Genomic DNA, 14168 nt, shown 5'->3' with positions numbered 1-14168 from the left:
GGTATTTAAGTGGTATGGATAATTATGTATACATACCGAGTTTCCTGAGCTTTAAAAGGTATATGAGTAGTTTTTAAAAAAACTTTTATTCTGACGTTGTGATGACGTCTAAAATATTAAAAAAACATATATAAATTTTAAATTTTAATAATAGATGAGGAGTGAGCATGTGGTGGAAGAGGAAAGGTAGTGGCGTTTTTAGGCCTCCTATAGGATACATACCCATAGGTGACGGGAAGTGAGATCCTGCAGAAAGGCTGGATTCGCTGTCCCAGGTTATAGTTAATACCTAAATGATGATGTGTCATATTACTCGTAGGTGGAATCAATGCTTAGGTTTTATTAATTAATTGCTTAGGAGTAATTTCGGAAAAAATAAATAAATTCAGAAAAAATATTCGTGGTACTTGGCTTACTGCTGCTTAAAGCCAGTAATTTGGCCAAGAGCTTGATCTGGGTGCCAACATATGTTTAATGGATGTTACTTAAATGTATAACCTTACTTGGCTCAGATTAAAGCTACATGGAATATACACAATGGGACCATCTTAGCCTTTTAGATTTAGTAGCTAGTATGGTTACATAGTATTATAGTTACTTAAATGTACAACATTAATTGGCTCAGGTTAAAGCTACATGAAATATACACAGTGGGACCATCTTAGCCTTTTGAATTTAGTGACAAGCATGGTTACATAGTATTATAGTCATATATGAAAGTGTGACATTGTTGTTCAAACAAGCGTTTTTTTTGGCTACTGAGCACCAGGGGGTAATGATAGTATAAGATTCACTTATCTCCGTTAGCATATGGATTACAACTGAACATCCAAACATCCGTATGAAAAACTAGTCAGATGGAGCGCCTTTTCAGGTCAAAGTATGATCATAAAACATAAGAATTGCATTCCCCACTTTGTTCAAAATTAAGTCTTACCGGTGGAATACCGTTGTGTAGTTCCTAGTGTCTGACTGCAGACTTCTACACCGTCTGTGCCTCCTATATAAGGCTGCAGGCGTGTGACGTCACTTCCGGTTAGGTGTATCGTGGTTTATGTTCAGAATTGTGCTTTTTGAGGTTAGTTATAGACTTCTATAGCGTCGGCTGGTTTGTCCCTCCTGACGCGGGGATATCCCGATTCGGTATATGCTCTGGGATAGAGTACAACGCAGACAACGAGTATGCGTTCCAAATGCGTTCCAATAGGAGCACTGTGGGCATTTCCTGTTTCTGGGTAAGCGGCTTACGGCTGTTAGGGAATTTGACGGGCAATATCTGTCATGACTTTTACCCTTGATTTGCTGGATGAAATAGGCTTCCTGATCCACTGGAGTGGGTTCCTAGAGTGACGGGCGGTATTGCTCTCGGCTTTACCATTGGTTTGTTGGGTGGAATGAGTAATATATTCTAATACCTCTTGAATAAACGGCATATTTGCTGAATGTTTTAAAGGTGGCAGATAGAAAGAAATGTATCATAATTTAGATGGGAAGCTCAATGTATTGCGATCTTACTTGCTCCTCTGAGTAGTTAGTCATTTACATTTAAAATACATTGCAATAAACCAGTATTGCTGTGGTGGTTTCGAATGCTCACGCAATATTTGTTAAATGGATTGTTACATTTAAAATGGTTTAGAATGTTCTCACAATAGTTGTTGAATGGATTGTTACATTTATCCATTTATAACAACTTTTACAATGTAGATATTCCTCGCTTTGGTTTAACAGGTATTACTTGAGCTGTTCAGGCATGTATAAATAGAAAAATGAACTACTGACCATTTAATAATACAGTCTTCTCAACTTCAATTTATGATATTGGTGATTTGGTTCAGTTATCTTCATATGTAGAAACGATACATTTTTTCATGATAAATAAACATATATTTTAGTGCCATCTTAACGAACAAAGTGATGAACCATCGGTGTGATGAACCATGGGTGTACAATAGTGACTGGCTTATAAGTGTGGCTAAATCACTTTTCTTAGTGATCGATACACTAGTAGATTAAATTGACCATCAATGTGCAAAAAGAAACAGCTTATGACCGTGACTTGGTCACTATTCTTAGTGATCGTATTATTGGTGCACAGGTGAATTATATTGCCCAACAGTGTGCAATAGTGACAACTTATCAACTTAACTGGATCATTTTCTTAGTGCTCCAGTGTGATACTGTTATTTGAGTATGTTTTTTTGAATTTGAACTTCATTAATATTTGAATTGTGATACATCGCAGTGTGAAACAACGGATTGCGATGTAGAGGTGTAAATCATTGCAATGTGAAAAAGCCAAAAAAGATTTAATAGTTCTTGAAAGCTTAGGTACAAACTAATTGCTTAGTGCGGTTAATTGGTGCATATTCCCTAATCTCTTTGAAGGAGAAAAAGTGCCATGATTGGGTGTGTTTTTGTAATAGCAACTTATTCGCTTATTCAGGGAATGCCCTGTGTATTTTGTGGTAGCGACATATTCGCTTGTTCGGGATTGGTGTATAATTGATGAATAGTGGCCTTAGGTATGTGCTGGTGGATATAGGTTTATGGTATGTGTTACCCATATAAAGGACCTAGGGTCTTCTTACTGATGGGAAGGGAATTAGTATATGTAAATGTTGTTTTACAGCCAGTTTTCTGAAATGTTCACGTAGGTTCTTTATGGGCGCCTAAACTGGAATAACTCTGATTCTATAATGAGTACGATGTGATTAACTTCTTTAACTTTTTAACCTAAATTTGGATAGTTATTTCTTCTTTGGAGGGAATTGCTTCATGATTATGCTTGTAGTTTGGCCTGTATTAGGGTTATTTTTTCCCTAGGAAGGAAACTATATCCAAATTTTCATTTAGTCCTGTTAGTTGTAGAGAATTGAGGGAATATATCCAAAAGGTTTCTTTCCGTGACAGATCTTCATCTCTGTTGCCTCCCCTTGGATTGATGGTAATGTGTTCTAGTACGGTAAATGTGAAGTTTTCTTTCTTTCTTTGTTGACTACAGATTCATGTTTTTCGTTGAAATGCCGAGGAAGACTGTGCGATGTTAGTTTGTGTTTGATATTGCGGATGTGTTCTTGTATCCTTAGTTTCAGTTGTCTTTTTGTTTTTCCGATATAATTCATACCACAGCCACACGTGATTCTATATACTACGTAGATGGATTTGCATGTGCAAGAAACATTCAAAGAATATGACTTTTGATTAATTTTGGTTTTGAAAGTTTGTCTCTCCATATGCTTGCAGCAGATACAGTGACCACAAGGGGTGCATCTGATGGTGTTCCCAAGGAACGTGGTTGGCTGAGCTGGGGGTTCCAGTTTGGTTTTAATGGTGCTGGAAGCTATTAAACTTTTAAGGTTTTTCGCCCGTCGGAATACAAGGTTGGGTTTTGATGGGAGTACCGGCCCTAGGATGTTATCTTTCTTCAAAATGTCCCAATGTCTGTTGAGGACTCTCCTGATGAGGTGACTTTCCTTATTGTACTGTGTGATGAATGGTCTTTGATGTTGTTTCTGGGTTTTGAGGGTGTCTTTTGGCCTGGTTGTGAGAAGTTCTTCTCTTGGTTTAATGCTTGCTTTGTGTTTGGCCTCTTCTATTTTTACTGTGTCATACCCTCTTTCTACAAATCTGCCAGCTAACATTGATGCTTGTGTTTCGAAGTCTTCCATCCTAGTGAAGTTTCGTTTGATTCTTGTAAACTGGGCATAAGGGACGTCATCCTTCCATCTGGCATGGTGGCAGCTATTGTAAGGGATGAAGCTGTTTGCATCTACCTCTTTGAAATGGGTTTTGGATGATATTGGCTCACCAGGATTGCCCATTAAAACAAGATCCAAGAAGTCGATGTTTGTTTGACCCGTTTTGTGGGTGAATCGGAGGTTGAACTCATTCTGATCCAAAGATTTAATGAAATCGTCGATTTTCGTTGTATCACCACTCCATATGAAAATGAGATCGTCTATGTATCTCATGAAGAATTTGATGCGTTGTTGAAAGGGAGAGTTGTATAGATGTTGTTCCTCCCATATCCACATAAATAAATTGGCATACGATGGGGCAAATTTGGTCCCCATCGCCGTGTCCGTTATTTGAAGGTGGAACTTTCCATTAAACTCGAAAAAATTCCGTGTCAGGATATATTGAATGCTAGCCAATATAAGTTCAATTTCCTCTTTGGTTTTCCTGTTATCTCTTGAGAGGATGGTTTTAACGGCTTTAATTCCTTTGGCGTGGGGGATTGATGAGTACAAGGCTTGTACGTCCACTGTTACCCAGGTGTAATGAGGTTCCCACTGGATCGATGTCAATTTGTTCAGTAGACTCCCTGAATCTTTAAGGTGTGATGGATTTTCCGATACGTACGGTTGAAGTATCATATCGATGAAGTGGGAGAGGTTGCTGCTTAACGACTGGATGCCCGCCACGATGGGTCTTCCAGGGGGTTTGTCTTTGTTCTTATGCACCTTTGGGATGTGGTAAAACGTGGGTATAAGTGGGTGCTTGACATAAAGGTAGTTGAATTCTTCTGAGCTGATGAGATCTTTACTTTTTGCATCTAGGAGTAACTTGTGGAGTTCTTCCTGGAATTCTGCGGTGGGATCCTTTGGAAGTTCTCTATAGGTTGTTCCATCTAGTAAGATGTTTTCCGCTTCTTTCAAATACATTTCCTTGGATTGGACTACTACAGCCCCTCCTTTATCCGCGTTGCGGATGATGATATCATTGTCCTTTTTGAGTTGTTGTAATGCTTTTTTTTCCTGAGTGTTTAGATTGCTATTAAACTTGGTGTTGGTAGTTTTGATCTTTTTAAAATCCTCGTTCACAAGATTAAAAAATATATCCAAATGACTCCCCCTTGACTCCACCGGATAAAATTTTGAAGGGTTGCTGACTCTTGGTTGGGTTTTATCTATTCGATCAGGTATTGGGTTTTTGAGAAAATGACGTTGCAAAGTGAGGTTTCTTACGAATTTATTCAAATCTATGAACAAGTCAAATTTGTCCAGGTGACAGTCGGGTGCAAATTTGAGGCCTTTATTTAGTAGAGAGACCTGGGTGGTAGATAACTCCCTCTCAGCGAGGTTAATAAGCCCTGTTTCAAACTGGTTTGTTGTGGTGCTCCCTTTTTCTTTTTTGGGCTTCTTTCGTCCTCCTCTGCATCCTCTTCTTCTGTACAGTTCAATATTCTTTTGGTTCCTTTGGGAGATGCGATTCTGTCAAATAGGACCTCTTCTTTCTGAAGTCTGAAGGGTCTCCTGGCTTCCCCTAAAAAATGGCTTTGCGTTGATCTTTCTTGTGAATGTGAACGTCTAGGCTTTTGTGGTGTGGGTGATCTATATCTTTGTCGCCTTTCTAAAGGTTTATTTCCATAAGGATGACCATAAGTATGGTCGTGATGGGCGTACTCTTTTCTATCCCGATATGATCGGATTCGGCTTCTATTACGTCTATGATCATCATTGTACGAAGTGAATTGCCTTTGGTGTGGTCTTTTGTATTGATCATACTGTTGTCTTCCTGGAAATCTTCTGGGGTGATCATTTTGGTATCTTGCTGGAGCTCTAGAGGGTCTTTCTCTATGTTCGTAAATTGAGTAATTTTCAAAGACTGGTTGCTGCCATTTGTGTGCATTGGTACGTCTTATGTTATCCTGTTGGTACCTGTTCGTATTGGAGAAATTGTGCCGATTATCGTTGTAATTATGGAAGTTTTCCATTGTGCGCAGTTCTTTATTCGACCAATTTTGAACTTGGCCGTTGATATAGTCGTTTCTATCCCGGATAAACTTTTTTTGTTTGCGTTGAATTATTTAATTTTCTGTTCTTTCTAATTTATGTTTGAGGTCTTGGACATCTCGCTTGAATTCTTCACTGTCAGAGAACTTCTCAACTACTTTATCTAATTTATTAATTTCTATTTCGATTTTCGAAATTTCTTTTTTTCTTTCGTTAACGACGAGAGTCATTAGTTTGTTGGAACACTCCTCCAGAGTGTTATTCCAATTTGTCATGAAGGTTTCAGTTACATTACCCACTGTGGGTGTTTTTATTATTCTCAGGTCCCTTGGTATTCTTTTCACTTCTAGGTATTTTTCGAGTGTGGTAATGTCGTACCAGCATTTCAATTCCTTCGTAGACAGTTTTTCCACGTTATTCAAATGGCTACAATAATCCTCATCATCTGATATGTAAACATGATCCTCCTCCTCCAAAAAGATGTTTTTAACTCTAAGTGATCTTTTAGATCGATCGTTAAACATGGGCATAATGGATGTAAGCAGCAAACTGGGTCACTAACAGTGGGAATGGTGTATAAAACAAAGAAAGACTTTCGTTTGCGCTAAAATGAGCAGCTCTTCTATAAGACCTCCCTGTTAGTGGAGGACAGTATCAATAGATATGTGCACGAAAAAGAGATATAGAGAGCGCTAATTAAAGAAACCTCCACCTTAGTGTATTGGTGCAACAGTGAGGTACAGGATTTTTGCAGTTTGTAAAATAGTTTTATTAAAACATAAATGGTATGGTCAATGTCAGACACAGTTTACAGCATGGTTTGTACATTTTTGGTACATAAATAACAGGTGAGTCGAGACCCAACGCGTTTCGTCGCTGCATGACTTCTTCAGGGGTTTGAACTCTAAAAGAATATATACAGCCCTTAAGATATTTATCTTAATTTGGAATGGTAGGTATTTAAGTGGTATGGATAATTATGTATACATACCGAGTTTCCTGAGCTTTAAAAGGTATATGAGTAGTTTTTAAAAAAACTTTTATTCTGACGTTGTGATGACGTCTAAAATATTAAAAAAACATATATAAATTTTAAATTTTAATAATAGATGAGGAGTGAGCATGTGGTGGAAGAGGAAAGGTAGTGGCGTTTTTAGGCCTCCTATAGGATACATACCCATAGGTGACGGGAAGTGAGATCCTGCAGAAAGGCTGGATTCGCTGTCCCAGGTTATAGTTAATACCTAAATGATGATGTGTCATATTACTCGTAGGTGGAATCAATGCTTAGGTTTTATTAATTAATTGCTTAGGAGTAATTTCGGAAAAAATAAGGTCCTCACCTCTTATCCTTCAGGCTCATTGGTCTCATGCTTGTATGCCTTTGGATTCCATTACTCTGAAGGCAATCACTGACTGCCATAGAAAGTGCCTGTTGATATCAATGTGTGTTTCCTATAGCAAAGTGAAGGGGAATGTGGCTGGTTTCATGATGAGTAGAGGATATTCAGAGAATGCAGCTTACTTCCTACCCTGTCAGTAATCTTGCTGACATTTTACAATGTTCAAATGGCTTAATATTGAAAGTATAGGTAGCTGCATGTTACCAACATCTTTGGGTTTCAAGGTTCACTGCTATAATGTTCTTAAATATCACCAGATGAGGACCCTATGCTTTTCCTGGTACCATATATTGTCTTAATAAGTTGAGCCCACTATTTTTGGTCTTTCAAGAGCTTCCCCCGCTAGCTGTCAGCAAAGTTGTGCCTCTCAGTTTAAAACAGCACTTCACAGAAAGGACTACAGAGATTCAAATTGTAGCCAAGTGTAATGATGCACCATTTGACTGGTAAAGTGGTTGGTAAAATGTATCTACAGCTAGACTGCCCAGAGTTCCTAGCCACAGGGTTCCTGCTTTCACCAGATAACCAAACATTTTCTATGTCTGGACAGTTTCTATATAGCCTGACGATAATACTTAAGTGTATTGAAACGTTGCTGTGTCATCGTTGTTCGCAATAAAGAAGCTTTTGAAAACGGGCTGGAGTGCGACACCTTTGTGGATTATAAATAGCGTACTTGCTGTGTGGACACCCGCCGAAGCTGAAATTACAAGTGGTTGTGCCGGATCTCCTGTTTACTATATATATATATATATATATATATATATATATATATATATATATATATATATATATATATATTCTGGTAGACTGCATGAGTTGTTGGTTGTTATCACTCACTCTTACCAGGAAAATCTCAGTGACTCACACTTTATTACTCTGCCCAAAGAAAAGAGACATTGTGCTAGGACCTTACCCCTCCGGTAGATTAGCTGCCGATTGTGGTTCAACGGCCATTGCAGTGCTATTACAAATCAGTGAGTATAGGCTACATTCAGACATTGGATTCTCACTGGATAGACTAAGAAATTGGGTTTAACTCCATATTTGTGTAATCTGACACCTGAGATTGTGTCTAGAGATCGCTGGGTTTAACTCCATATTTGTGTAATCTGACACCAGAGATTGTGTCTAGAGATCGCTGGAAAAAAAAAAATATCTTTTGATCCTGTATAATGATATAAGAGTGACGACACGTAATACCTGTCCCTAACAGTTTGATCCCTATGGTTGACGTAGTGGTAACAGCACCCCTGATGAAGTCTTTCATGACTAAACGCATCGGGTCTTTTTCCACCTTGAAATAAGAAACTGGAATGCCATTTCTGATTTGTGTATTTAAAATTTTAATAAAAAGTTTTTTTACATTAAACATATATTGTGTAAGGTTTACACTTTGAAGGTGGTGGCTAATTAGCACACTCTATACCCATTCATTCTTTCCTCCACTAACAGGGAGGGATTATAGAATGCAGCTTCTCTTCACTAGCGCAAATAAGGGTCTTTTTCACCCTTTTCTTTTATATATATATATATATATATATATATATATATATATATATATATATATATATATATATATATCCTGGTAGACTGCATGAGTTGTTGGTTGTTATAACTCACTCTTACCAGGGAAATCTCAGTGACTCACACTTTATTACTCTACCCAAAGTTGGGAGACATTGTGCTAGGACCTTACCCCTTCGGTAGATTAGCTGCAGATTGTGGTTCAACGGCCATTGCAGTGCTATTCAAAATCGGTGAGTATAGGGTTTTAGAGAGGCAAAAAAACATGTTCCGGGTAGTCTCACGAGGTTCACATGTGTGCCATGCCAAAAAATTAGGAATATCCCAGATGAAAACATGCATCCCCACTAATGACACCAACTTGTTACGATAATTCTTTGTACTTCACATAAACCAAGGTGCATTTTCTCACAAAGAAGCTTGTAGTGTTTGCACTGCTGAATTACACTTTTGCTGTTTTGTAGATTACTATTATTTATTACTACTAGTTTTCTATTTTCCAATAATGTACAATATTTCAATTAATGCATTAAAATTTACACGTTAAACTTTTTTATTAACAGGTCATATGTGTCATATGTGTAATTTTAGTAAAATAATTATCCACCTTTTACTGCTGCAGACTAATTTCCTTGAAAAGTTGGCAAATGTTACCGTCTGACATTACAAATGACTACAACAACTAAGTGTTAAGCTCAAGTAATTTTATGTATAGATTTACATACTGAAAGAAAACAGTATCTAGAAAAGCTAAAAAGCTAAAAAGCTTTTTTTGTTGTTAAAAGTAATCCAGATATAACATTGTTTAGTAAATATATTTTTTATAATCTATTTTTAATGTTTGATTTATGTTTGATATGTTTTGATGTTTGATTTATGTTTTTAGGTAATTAATGCCAAGAAAAAAGGAAAAAAGAAAAAATATGTGAATTCTGGAACTGTGAGTAACACTTTTTAGCCCTTGAATATCAGAACTGCTCTCATAATTTATTCATTGTCAGTACGTGTTTTCATTTATGAAATAAACTATCCTATTAGCTCCAGTGGAGCTACTTTGAAATTAACAATCAATGCGATTTATATGGTTATGGTCCATTTGTTATCATCATAATTTGTTATTATTATTTGTAATATTTGCTGTAGTTCTGTTCTTAGTTTTGTCCACTGTCAGGAAAAGTTGAGATTGTAGACCTGGTATATCAGTTTAACATATGTTTTGGTTGCATTCTCATTTTAATGAAATTCTTGACTGCTTCATTTTGGTTAATATGTAAAGAAATAACTAAAACAAGTTGATACCCTCAAATTGTGTTAGACTTTCCTTTAATAATTGTGTTGAAAATATAGTTCATGAATAGAAACTAAAATTGTATTACTTAACATGTTCTGATTTAGGGAACGATTACTGGACTCTAAGTGACAGGTATCAGACTTTTACTTACATCGCTGTAGCCAAATCATGTACAGTCCTGTAAAAGCATCACACATTTGACCACAAACCTAGTGGTTTGCATACAACACTGATGGTGAGAGATCTGCACATAGATCAGGATTAGCAGCTAAATGATGCAAATCCACAACGTTTAGCCCCGCTCCCTCTACAGACCTGTGATTCCAGCAATTGTCTCCCCATTCTGACTGCTACTAGGCTGCAGTTCAGAGATCACCTTATGAAAAAGTCAACTTCTCCATTAAAAAATAAGATCAAGCTTAGACCATGTCTGTACTTTATAACTTGATAAAGACCAGAAGAACAGAAAGCAAAGAATAAGAGCTGTTGTCAATGGGACATAAAGTAGAGAATTGGGCAGACGGATCAGGAAGTAGCTGGCAGCCATAATGATGACTGTTGGTCGTCACTGTTCTGTGCTGTGCTAAATATAAATTGTACAACTCAATTTATAAAACTATTACTACTACCCCCTAGATGGGAGGGCCAGGTGGCAGGTATGAAGAGCATGATAATTTAGAGACCAAACTTATAGCACACCAGAAATTCACCCAAATTGATCCTGTTTCCATGTTTTGAGGCTTACAACAGCTTGGAACATGGAGATAAATGTTGCTGCAGTTTCTTGGGCGTTTTTAAACAATCTCATTCAACCCATGTGAAATGTGGCTTTTTTTGTAGTTGCACACGTAATAGCAGGATAATCAGTGCTATTAATGAGTCTTTCAGCTTATGGGTTTCTAAGAATTCTTCACGGATATTATATCTCTACATAAAAAGAATGTACAGTACATTAAAGTTACAAGTGAAACTAATTTGCATTCATCAGGAGAACAAAGAAATGCAAGATGTTCAGAAAGAAAACTGAACAAGTAGAACAGAGTCTTGAAATTCATTTAAGATTCCTAAATTACAGACAAGACTTTAATAGAATAAGGCTGGGGCCACACATAGTGGACAAGCGAGCCCCGCTTGGCTACAAGGAGGCTGTGTGGGGTCACACACAGCAGTGTGGTCGGATCCTGCAGAACAGTATCTGCCCACTGCTGACTGGATTTCTAGTGTTACACTGTGTGTACACATACATTGTATTGTACAGTATGTGTTCTTTTCTAAATCCGGCCGTCCCGCCACCTTGTGCTATCGCAGCTTTGGTCCCACCGCTAATGTGTGGGCGGTCGAATAGAAGCCTGTGTGCAGGCTCCTTGCGGCATAGCACTGTGCCACTATGTGTGGCCTCAGCCTTAGATTTTACATTTAAAAATTATGCGGCTTTATCAGTGCATCATTTATATGTATTATTAGTCTTGAAGCCCATTCGCCGGACGGGTGAAAGTTTATGCTTATGCAATTCTTGTTCGACCTACCCTTCCCAACCACAGCAGGGCAAAAGATGCTGCAGCAACCAGAGCAGGTCTCCAACTATCCATCTACCCTACCCAACCACAGTAGAGCTGCTGCAGCAGCCAGAGCAGGTCTTCAACTATCCAACTACCCTTGCCAACCACAGCAGGGCAGAAGCTGCTGCAGCAGGTACAGAAGATCTCAAAAACACTCAATGAATAAGCAGACAATCAACAGAAAAAAATAACTGACTGGGGATCGATCTCACATGGATTCCTACAGTGTTTGATTCAGAGACCAATGAGTCGCTTATTAATTTCAGTTTGTCAAGAGTTTTGTAAAGTGAAAATGTTTATCATATAATTGACCTTTGTAGGCCTTTAAGGGTCCATTTAAGGGAGTCTGTTTATTGTGTTGTATTCAGAAAGTCATAAGGTTTACAGTGGCATATCACAATGCAGAAATAGCATGAACCCTTATAACAGCACCCTTAAGGGCTTATTCCCATCTTCGAACGTAAATCGCCCCTTAAGATGATAACGTAGTGTGCAATGTATAAAGATAATTCGTTTAAGCATTCAAAAGTTATCGTCGAACATACATACACACACACACACACACACACACAAACATTGTTTAAGTAGATATACACTGAGCGCAGATTTATAATACCAAAAATATAGACACTGTGCATCAATGTGAGTTATAGTAGGTAATGTCTATGGATGATGTGAAGGAAGAATTTTAGTTTTCGGATTAACGCGTGTGGTGATGAGATTTCAATGCAAATGTAACTATGAGTGATATTCTTGTTATCATTTGTTAAATGATAAATGGTGCTCCAACCATTTGTAATGTGAACATGTGATAGCAAGAATATTACTCATTGTTAAATGTGCTCCCTAGTTTTTGTATAATGCACTGTTGATCTTTAACCATTTTTACTTTGTTTTTAGGTTACTTTGCTTTCTTTTCTAGTCGAAACAGAAGTTTCATTTCTTGATTATATCAAAGGAGGGTAAGTAGTGTTATTTGTTTTTTCTAGTTACATATTAAATGCAATTGAAAGTTAATGTGATTTATAGGTAATTGTATGTTCTGTCTATGTTTTCACTGAAAAAAAAATGTTTTTTTTAAATGCTCAGATGGTAAGAGAGAATAAAAGTAAATGAATAAATTTAAAGAATGTAGCTATATGCATACCACTCACTTTTTGGGTCCCATAAATAGGGTGCTCCAGAAAAGGGGTTTGGTCTCTTGCAGGACAAGCATGGCCCCCATCTAGGGGGTGTAGTTTTGTGGATAGTGTTGCTATAAGGAGTCATGCCCCGTTTTTTCACGAAGGGAGCAATTCCTAGAGCTCTTTTAGCTGCCGGCATGCCCCCATATCTACTGCAAAATGAACATTTTGCGTATGCAAGAGGCCAGAGGAAGTGCCCTCCAAACCAACCACAGGACACTGTGGGTGGTAAAGCATGACCGTCCAAAAAAAACAAAACAGCACTGTCCTGCAAAAATCAGTTTTAGTTGGGGGGGTATTCTTTATGTGGTCTCATTTACAAAAGTTGTGTAATGGAAAAAATCTAGCTAGCATATGACAATTATGAAATATTATTTATGTATTGTTATGTAATCTACACTTGCAGCATTTTGTACAAAATATTTCAGAATTGCACATCAATGTCTGCTCCAGTGGAGTTTAGTCTATGGGGCAGAGGCACTAAGCCTTGTCCAGAGATAAAGTTTCAGTAAGTCCAAATCTAACTTCCATGTTACAGGCTGTGTAAAGGGGTGTACACACGGTTTGATCCCAGCAGCCATCGATACAGATTCGATATCGACAGCCATTGGGACACTGCGGGTTGCCGAAATTGAACAGAAGGGTGGGAGGGCAGCCGGAGGATGGCGCGGGGGAGGGAGCGGGATTCTGCATAGAGCCAGCGGTGTAGCTAGGTGCCACGGTGCCCGGAGTAAGGGCATGTTTCGCACCCCCCAGATTTGTAGTAGGCAGGGCTCTTGTGCGGCAAAAAGGGGGCGCAGCCTAACATTATACCACATACCGTAATGCCCATTGCATATTTTAGCGAATTTTGGAATACCCATTAAACATAAAGCCACATGCTGTAATGCCAAATACACATAAAGCCACACATGATGCCCATTACATACTATATAACAAACCGTAATGCCCATAAAATACTATATAACAAACTGTAACGCCCATTACACATCTGACACATAAGTGCTACTTACCTACATGCTCATTGCAAGGAACTTCATGCTCGATGCCAGGAGCTTCATGATCGATGCCAAGGGGCTTCATGCTCAATGCCAAGGGGGACTAATATTGCTCATTGCCACGGGGTGCTTGCCAAGGGGGACTAATAATGCTCATTGCCAAGGGGGACCCCCTCCCTGCCCGGACCGCTAGCCAATAGGCGTTTGTGGTCCAACAGCCATCAATGCTGCTTCTGATTGGCTGGTGGACCACAAGCACCTATTGGCTAGCGGTCCAGCGGCAGACTTAATAGAGGTGGACAGGGCAGCTGAGCAAAGCCGGGCAGAGCAGGGAGAGTGCGGGGGAGTGAGCTCCACAGCTCTGGCTGCCTTTGATGTCTCGGCACCCAGAGCTCCGCCCTCCCTACGCCCCTGCATAGAGCAGCATGTAACTGCCTTCGGTCTTCCAGATTGAAGGAGAAATACTGT

The 14168-nt window shown here is 38.6% G+C and overlaps 1 protein-coding gene across 1 annotated transcript in view; it reads left to right on the top strand.

Moving 5' to 3' along the window:
• The window catches only part of CPNE8 (copine 8), a 315213-nt gene that overhangs the window by 237062 nt on the left and 63983 nt on the right, over positions 1 to 14168 (top strand). Inside the window, exons 12-13 of the mRNA XM_083182933.1 lie at positions 9555 to 9608; positions 12419 to 12480. Of these exons, the coding sequence (XP_083039059.1) occupies positions 9555 to 9608; positions 12419 to 12480 (116 nt within the window). The remainder of the gene's footprint in view (positions 1 to 9554; positions 9609 to 12418; positions 12481 to 14168) is intronic.

This window comes from Crinia signifera, chromosome 4 (assembly GCF_055691185.1).
Source record: "Crinia signifera chromosome 4, ASM5569118v1, whole genome shotgun sequence".
NCBI classification, from domain to species: domain Eukaryota; kingdom Metazoa; phylum Chordata; class Amphibia; order Anura; family Myobatrachidae; genus Crinia; species Crinia signifera.
The sequence above is the reverse complement of the archived record's forward strand: the minus strand, read 5'-3'. Positions and strand labels throughout refer to the sequence as shown.